This window comes from Corylus avellana, chromosome ca2 (genome assembly GCF_901000735.1).
Source record: "Corylus avellana chromosome ca2, CavTom2PMs-1.0".
Lineage (NCBI taxonomy): Eukaryota > Viridiplantae > Streptophyta > Magnoliopsida > Fagales > Betulaceae > Corylus > Corylus avellana.
In genome coordinates this window covers 31,623,705-31,632,397 of record NC_081542.1, presented here as the reverse complement: position 1 = coordinate 31,632,397, position 8,693 = coordinate 31,623,705, and the positions used below count along the sequence as shown (strand labels likewise).

The following is an 8,693-nucleotide window of genomic DNA, read 5'->3' as shown; positions in this document are numbered from 1 at the left end:
CCAATCTGCTCTTGGAACATCTTGTTTACCAGCCTCTAGTATGTCGCCCCTGCATTCTTTAGACCAAAGGGCATGACCTTATAATAGTATAGGCCTCGGTCAGTAATAAATGCAGTCTTCTCTCTGTTTTCCGAGTGCATATAGATCTGGTTGTAACCAAAGAAGGCATCCATAAAACTGAGCAAACCATGCCCATATGTCGAATCGACCAGTGCATCAATGCGAGGGAGAGGAAAGCTGTCTTTCGGACAAGCTTTGTTGAGGTTGGTGAAGTCTACACACATTCTCCACTTCCCATTGGATTTTTTAACCAATACTACATTGGCTAACCAGTCGGGATAGTGTACTTCTTCAATAAACCGAGCTCTGAGCAGCTTTTCTACTTCCTTGGCTATCGCCATGTTTCGCTCAGGAGCAAATTTCCTTCTTTTTTGCTTCACTGGTTTCACACTGGGATCCACATTGAACTGGTGAAGTAATTCTTCGGGGCTAATGCCAAGCATGTCTTTGTGCGTCCACGCAAATACCTTCAAATTCTTTTTCAGGAAAGTGACGAGGTCTTCTCGGACTTCCGAGGAGAGCTGAGAACCGACCTTCACCACTTTTCCATTTGCTACTATCACGTCTTCTAGCGTCTCGGCAGGCTCGCCCTTCGGTTCACCTTCCTTTTTACTCCCTACGGTACTTACCGTCAAAGGTATAACCTCTGAAGGCTTCTTTAGGGAAGCTATGTAACACTTTCTTGCTGCAGTTTGGTCACCCTTGACCTTTCCGACACCTTCCTCTGTCGGGAACTTCATCTTCAAATGGTAGGTTGAAGTTACCACTTTCAACTTATTCAAGGCTGGCCAACCAATTATTGTGTTGTAGGCAGATGGTCGGTTGACTACCAAGAAGTCTACCATAACAGTTGATTGCCTGGGAGCTGTTCCTGCTGTTACAAGAAGTGAAATAATTCCGATAGGTTGGACTTGCTCTCCCACAAATCCAATTAAGGGAGAACCAAATGGTGTGATCCTACTATGATCAATACCCATCTGTTTGAAAAGTGGCCAATAGAGGATATCAGTCGAGCTCCCATTGTCTACTAAGATCCGATGGAGCAAATGGTCGGCCACGGCCACCATTACCACCAATACGTCATCATGGGGCATCATTACCCCCTTCGCATCTTCCTCGGTGAATGATAAAACCATGGGCTCTCGTTTCAAGGTCTTGGCAGGCCTTTTAAGAAAGAGAACCTCTTCGGTCTGCACCTTTCTGGCATTGGCTTTTCTGGCTAAGTTAGACTCTCCTCCACCAGCTATTCCTCCTGAAATGGTTAGGATTTCTCCTACTACATCATGATTCCGAGGTAGGGGATGAGCATCCGGATCGTTCCTTGGCTCCGCCTGCTGATTACGCACTGGGTCAGCATACCGATCATCCCTCAGGCCATTATCATGTCTTTGCCTCTGGTCTCGGCCTCCCGCAGCTTCTCGGTTCCCCTCAAGCAGTAAGGGTTGTTGATGGTCTCTTCTTCTATCCCTTTCGCCTGCCAGGAACCTCACCAGTTTGCCATTCCTAATGAAGGATTCTATCTCTTGACAAAGAGATACACACTCCTCTGTCAAGTGGCCAACTTCATTGTGATACTGGTAAAACTTGGTATGGTCTCGCTTCGATGCGGGACCTTTCATCCTTGTTGGCCATTTGAAGTTGGGGTCCCTTCTGATCTCCATCAACACCTTGGCCATGCTGGTGTTTAATGGAGTGAACTTGCTGAGTTTTCGTTGAGGGTCATTCCTCGGCTTAGGAGTTAAGTTGTCCTGCCACTTTGGGTTTTTCTCCTGCTTATTCCCGAAGCTTACTGGTGCTGCTCTCGCACTACTCCTATCTCGCCGAGTCTCCTCTTGCCAAGTAGCCTTCTCTTGGGACTTCATCAGAGCTGCTACAGTCTCCTCTTGATTGATGTATCTTCGGCTTTATTTAAAAAATGATGAAGAGTCACCATCGCAGTCTTCTTTGATAACTCGGCCATTAGTGGCCCTCGGCTCTTACCCCATGCATCAGTGCATCGAGTACTGTTTGCTCACTCGGATTTTCTACTGATAACTTCTCCTTATTGAATCTGAGCATGAAGTCTTTTAGGGACTCATCCTTCCCTTGAACCAGAGAAAGCAGGTAAGTTGGGCTTTTCTTCCTTTTTCGAGTAGCCAAAAATTGGCTGAGGAAGAGGCATCCCAGGGACTTGAAGTTATCCACAGACTTGGCTAGGAGTCTCGCGAACCACTCTTTAGCTGCTGCTACTAGAGTTAGCGGAAACGCACGGCATGAGATTTCATCTGGGGTACCATGGAGGATGAAGTGTGCTCAAAGGCTTTCCATATGTTCGCTAGGGTCTCCATTGCCGTCATATTTGTCTATATGAGGTTTTTTGAACTTGTTGGGTAAGGGGAAGTTCATCACCCTATCTGTGAAGGGTAGGTTGGTGTTATCAATGAGTTCTTCTGCCATCAACACATTCTCCCCATTGGCTATCTTGTCAGCCATCTCAGCATACTTCCTCTTTAGGTCTCCCAGCTCAACACCTACGTCTGTCTCGTTATGGCGAGTGTGGGATCTCTCATGATGGGGTCGGTCACGATGGGATCTTCCATGGCATCTCTCACGATGAGACCTGCTATAGTGACGTCTCTTGGACTTGTCAGTATTGGACTTCTTGGGGTTATCCTCGTTTTCAGCATGAGACTTTTCATGGTTCCCTTTGTTCTAGACCGTAGTGTGACGACTGCCATGAACTGAGCTCGCACTCACTTCAATCTGCTTGCCTTGGCGGATGAGTTCTTGTCTCTCCCTTTCACACCTTTCTTCATGCTCCTTCGCCTTTCTTCTCGCTCACGCTCTCTTCGGCCATTGCGGCCTTCAGCAGCCGTGAGTTTGATAGCAAGCTCCTCGTTTTGTTTCTTCAATGCGTCCATGGAAGCAGTCATCTACTTCATGAACTCGGCGAGGTTAGGAGGGGTAGTAGTTGCCCCAGGCATCCCGGCTCGGCCTTCCAGTGGTTGTTGTGACGCATTCATAGTTACCATTTTGGATTGTTGTCAGGAACTGATGAAAATCTCGACGTCCACACAGACGGCGCCAAACTGTTGATGCATAGTTTTCCGAGGATTACATGGCATAATCTCTGGGATGTATAATGATGTCCGAGGATGCGTCGGCCTTGCACACAAGAACAAACAATAGGATTAGAGTCCCGGGTGGTTTCTCAGTGAGGATACTCCGATGCCTAAGTCAATGATTTGAGAGAGAAAAGATGTAAGCAACAATAAGCCAAGATAGCAAGAGTTGTGATTACCTTGACACTGATAGGTGACTTGTATTTATAGGCATGAGAGGAGTTTGATCTCCCACACGTTTCGGAGCCTTATCCCTTGATTTCTGCCATGCAGGTATTTGAAAAATGGATGAGGTTTGTTAGCTGCTCCGTGATCATAGTACCCTAGGATCAAGGGATAGATGTTGCAGCTTCTGTGTGATATTAAGTCAGGGTGTCCGAGTAGGACTCGGTCACCTATACCAGCTTAAGTGTTAACTGATATGTATCTTGATTAATGTAGATGATTTAAGTATTTGATAGTATGAATATATCTCCAAGGTGGAATGACCAATGCCTTTGACTATTTTAACCCATGAGTTATGTCTTGGACTAGGAGTCCGAGATCTCTTTGGGTTAGATCGATCGAGGGCTTGGCAGCCCGCATATTCACGGAGTCTCGAGCATAAGGCCCAACGGGCCTTATTTGACTGATCTATGACCCAACAATGTTAAAGAATTAGTGACTATGTCCAACTTCTAGTATTAAACTAGTTGCACCTTCAACATATATTCGCTTCACAGTCTATAATATATATATTTCAATCTTTAGACAAATATTCCACATGCAGCTGTGACTTTGCCAGCTAGTTATGTGGCTTATATATATACACGACCAAGTCAAAGATGGTGGCACTCTGCTCAGAAACACCTGCCAATGATGAAGTGGCAAGTGGCAGCAGACGTGTAAACCGTCCAAACTTCAAAGCGCAAAGATGATGACAACAATTCTTGGTTTTTTCTGGAAAATAACCCTCTATTTTAACACACGATTTGTAATATCTCCCAAATTATGAGTCGAACAAATGTTTGCCTTAAACTATAAAAAAAATTACAATAAATTTCAAATAGCAAAAATATATTTAATAAAAAAAATAGTAATCCGAGGACAATTACCGTGGGTCACCTGGCCCATCACGACGGTTGCGGGTCTTAACCGGACCCACCACAACAACAATGATTGTGGATTTGGTAAATATTCTCATTAAAACTTATGAAATTGAGAGTAATTATATAATTTTATTGGTTTTAATGAGGAAAAAATTGTAATAGAGAGCATCAAAATCTCACTTGCGTTCACGTGGGATGATTTTCGTCCAATTAGACGAAAATTAGTAACAGAAGATCTTAATTGAAAATTTTTGAAATATTAGAAATACATTGTCAATTTTTAAATATTGGGGTTCGAATTAAAAAATTCATGAAATTTAAGGGTAAAGCAAATTTTTCCCATATATATATTTTTATATAATTGTCAATAATGACGATATGAGAGCAAGAGAAAATTTTAAATGATGTGCTAATTAAACAAATTTAAATACGATATGACTAGTAATTATTATACCAAAGAACGTAAGGTGGTATTCGACCGGATTGGTTTAGACGTGGTAAAAAAAATTTAAAATTATGTATTGGAATTATTTTTAATTATTTAGATTTCATTTTAATTTTTAATTTTCTTATAAGAAAGAAAAAATTAAATTAAATGTAAATCATTAAAATAAAAAAACTTTACAACGCCTAAGGAAATGTAGCCGTGGGCCCAAAATGATTCTCCCAAGTCCCAAGCCACAATTTGCTGGCCTCCAGGCTAGCATAACCCTTGGGAAAAAGGAGAATCCCCCAACGGCTCCCAAGTTATGCGGTGGCTCCAGGTATGTGACCGTTAGTGGGGTCCCCCGCTTCTGAAATTTTTTAAAATATATAAACGTTACCGTGCCTTCCCCTGTCCCTCACAAAACAAACCCAACGGATAGAAAGTCAGAGCAGCTTCAGGAGCTAAAGCAGCCTCAGTTCAGGAGGGTTTGTTTAGGTCGGCTTCCTTTTCCTTCATTCTTTCTTTTTTGTTAATTTTCCTATAACATTTCTGGGTTTGTTTTCCAGTACGGTATTCTTAGCAACCATGACTGTTGAAGAAACCCAAGTGGCTGAGGTTGTCGTTGCTGGAGAAGAGACCAAGAAGGTCGCCGAAGAGACGGAAAAGGTTTTCCGAGGTGACGATGAAGTGAAAGATGCGGATGAATCAAAGCCCAAAACAGTTCAAAAGAGCTCTTCTTATAAGGAAGAGAGCAACTTCCTTACTGATCTGAAGGAGTTTGAGAGGAAGGCGTTGACTGAGCTGAAAGTGAAACTCGAAGAAGCCATCCTCGGAAACAAACTCTACAAGAAAGAGGACCCAAAAAAGACGGAGGAAAAACCGGTGGCAGAAGAGAAAGAAGGCGAGGAAAGCGAGAAACCTGTGGAAGAAGCGGCTGAAAATAAGGAGGAAGAGAAAGAAGTAGGCGTTGGAAAGGACGAAGCAGCAGTAGAATGCGAGGAAGAGAAGAAACCCGATACAGATATCTCCCTCTGGGGAGTACCCCTTTTGCCTAGTAAAGGCGCCGAGGGTACAGACGTAGTTCTCCTGAAGTTCTTGAGGGCGAGGGAGTTCAAGGTAAATGATGCTTTCGAGATGCTCAGGAAAACGCTTCAATGGAGGAGGGAAGCCGAGATCGATTCGATCTTGGACGATGAGCTGTGCGCAGATCTAAGCTCCGCCGCCTACATGAATGGCGTTGATCGCGAAGGTCACCCGGTTTGCTACAACATTTTCGGGGTGTTTGACAGCGAGGAGCTTTACCAAAAGACGTTTGGAACCGATGAGAAGCGTCGGCAGTTCCTGAGATGGAGGTGCCAGTTGATGGAGAAGGGTATTCAGAAGCTTGATTTGAAGCCCGGCGGCGCCTCCTCCTTGATCCAAATCAATGATCTGAAGAAATCCCCCGGACCCGCCAAGAAGGAGCTTCGGATTGCCACAAAGCAAGCAATTGGGATTTTTCAGGACAATTACCCAGAACTTGTTGCCAAAAATGTATGTGTCCTTAATGCTTTATACCAATTACCATGTTTAGACTATGTTCTTCAGAGAAAAATTAATGGGGTTTTGATAATTTTGGATGCAGATCTTCATAAACGTTCCATTCTGGTACTATGCTCTCAATGCCCTTATATCTCCCTTCCTAACCCAGAGAACCAAGAGCAAATTTGTTGTTGCTCGCCCAGCCAGGGTCACAGAGACTCTGCTCAAGTAAGCATTCTTTCTTGTGTATCTCCCAGAGGCCAGAATCACTCATTGAAGCCTCGGTGGCTATAAATATTAACCTGATTCGTTGTTACAACACAGGTACATCCCTGTGGAGGAGATCCCTGTTAACTACGGTGGCTTCAAGAGGGAGAATGATTTTGAGTTCTCTGTCAAAGATGGCTCGGTTTCAGAGCTCATACTCAAGGCTGGATCAACCGAAATCATTGAGATACCGGCATTGGAGGTACCAAATAGTTCTTTAATCTTAATGTTGATTCATTTACATGTTTGTTAGGATTCGTTTGGGTTTGAAATTCAAAAATAGGAATTTTAAAAGGTGATTTTTAAAATTACAGTATTTTAGGACGTGTATTTGTTAAAAACGCACCTCACTGCCTTTTAGAGTTTAAAAAGAATACATTTTCTACCATTTAGGGTCCTTTTGGGTTTGCAATTTCCAAAAATTCGATTTGAAAAAGTGGTTTTTAAAAACAGAATTAAGCGTTTGGTGAAATCGTGGGTTCTCAAAAAATATTTCCTTACTTACGATTTGAAAACGCAATGCCATATGATTTATTTTCTACAATTTTACAATGTCAATGCCACTTTTTTTTTTTTTTTTTTTTCAGGGAAATCACAATATCAAACGGACTATTCTATTCGGTTTTGCAATTTTAAGAAATGCGATTTACAAATAATGATTTTAAATTTGTGATTTGAAAAAGTGATTTTTATAAATGCAGTTAAGCGTTTGGCAAAATCGCAGTTTTAACGTTTAAAATCGTGTGTTTTCCAAAAAAAAAAAAAAACTCTTCTTCTACGTTTCTCAAATCGCAATGCCAAACAATCAATTTTTTGTGATTTGATTTATCATCCCACTTTTTATCTATAAACTCACAAAACGCACCCTTTTAAGAACTTCATGGAAAATGACTTTTGATGCAAATGATGTCTGTGTTATTGAACAGGTTGGAACCACATTGGTGTGGGACTTGACTGTTCTGGGCTGGGAAGTGAACTACAAGGAGGAATTCGTTCCGGTTGATGAGGGGTCTTACACCATCATTGTGCAGAAGGCAAAAAAGATGGGCTCTCAGGAAGGACCTATTCGCAACTCCTTCATAGCCAATGAACCTGGAAAAGTTGTCCTCACCATCGAGAACATGTCCAGCAAGAAGAAGAGGGTTCTGCATCGGTGCAAGGCTAATGAGAGCTGCTAGATTTCATGAGATATATGATTCATTTGATTCATTATTGGATTTATTTCATTGCTACATTCTTTTACACTGTAATTCAAAAAGTGCATTCTTTTGCAGAATTAATGTTGATCCTGTAATTTTATTTCTTGGGTTTGATTCTTATTGCTGTGTAGCGGACTTGTGAGAATGAAGAAGGCCGAGTCTTCTTATTATTATTATTTTACTGGGATTATATAAATTCCTGCTGGGCTTAAAATTGATTAACTTATTATTTACGATGGGGGCTTCTTCTACCTCTTATTTTATTTATTTATTTCGCTCTTTCTTATGTTAAATATCATGTGTGAGTTTCAAATTTGAATCGGAATACCTTGTTTACTTACCCTGCCTTATTGGGAAGGAAGAACCCCTACTTGATGGTACATCTTTCTGGACACAGGATTGTAGGGAGTCAAAATCCTTCAAGACTTCAACTCTTTTTCAAATGCTTGCAACGAATGGTTAGGGGGAATAGGATCCTTTCCATTTCAGTAATTATTTTATGGTCAAGATTTTATTTTATTGATCTAATAGTGTACACGATAGTCAAAAACATTAATTTCTTATCATGAATATACATTTGTCCTTTCGAAATAGTGCTCTAAAACTTAATTTGATTTGTATGACATTTTTAGTTTAATAATAAGGTTGTTTATTTTCTGAGATACATTAGACTATTGGTCATATCTTTATATATGTTGTCCTTAAATTACGTTGTATATGATTTTAGGTGTGAATGAGATTACCACACAACAGATCTAAGCGATAATACTTTGTGACTTATAAACCGTAATTCATAGTTGGTGGTGGGATTGTGCTATCACTCTTTTTGATAAGGCTATACATATTAATTATGATGATCTATTTTGATCATGGAAGTTAACACATCAACATGTGCATTCTAAACACGTGTTATTCTATAAAGTACTGTCAATTGAATAATTCGGATGTACCTGAACTTGACCAAGTTGTTATGTTAATTTCTCAAGCATGTAATAGATAGATTAAGGGTAGTTCAAGGAACCCTATTACC

At 41.3% G+C, this 8,693-nt stretch overlaps 1 protein-coding gene across 1 annotated transcript; it reads left to right on the top strand.

Moving 5' to 3' along the window:
- The first annotated feature begins 5,094 nt into the window (after positions 1-5,094).
- On the top strand, positions 5,095-7,768 carry LOC132170938 (patellin-4). Its single transcript, XM_059582097.1, has 5 exons — positions 5,095-5,171; positions 5,243-6,209; positions 6,301-6,425; positions 6,522-6,666; positions 7,391-7,768. The coding sequence occupies exons 2-5, from the start codon at positions 5,262-5,264 to the stop codon at positions 7,640-7,642; spliced, it is 1,470 nt and encodes a 489-aa protein (XP_059438080.1). The 5' UTR covers positions 5,095-5,171; positions 5,243-5,261; the 3' UTR covers positions 7,643-7,768.
- The last annotated feature ends 925 nt before the right edge of the window (positions 7,769-8,693 follow it).

Excerpts from the sequence above, each read along its gene's own strand:
- LOC132170938 (XM_059582097.1), top strand. The coding sequence starts at position 5,262 with ATGACTGTTGAAGAAACCCAAGTGGCTGAGGTTGTCGTTGCTGGAGAA. Across the intron at positions 6,426-6,521 it reads GTCACAGAGACTCTGCTCAA|GTACATCCCTGTGGAGGAGA; the intron begins GTAAGCATTCTT and ends GTTACAACACAG. Across the intron at positions 6,667-7,390 it reads TTGAGATACCGGCATTGGAG|GTTGGAACCACATTGGTGTG; the intron begins GTACCAAATAGT and ends GTTATTGAACAG.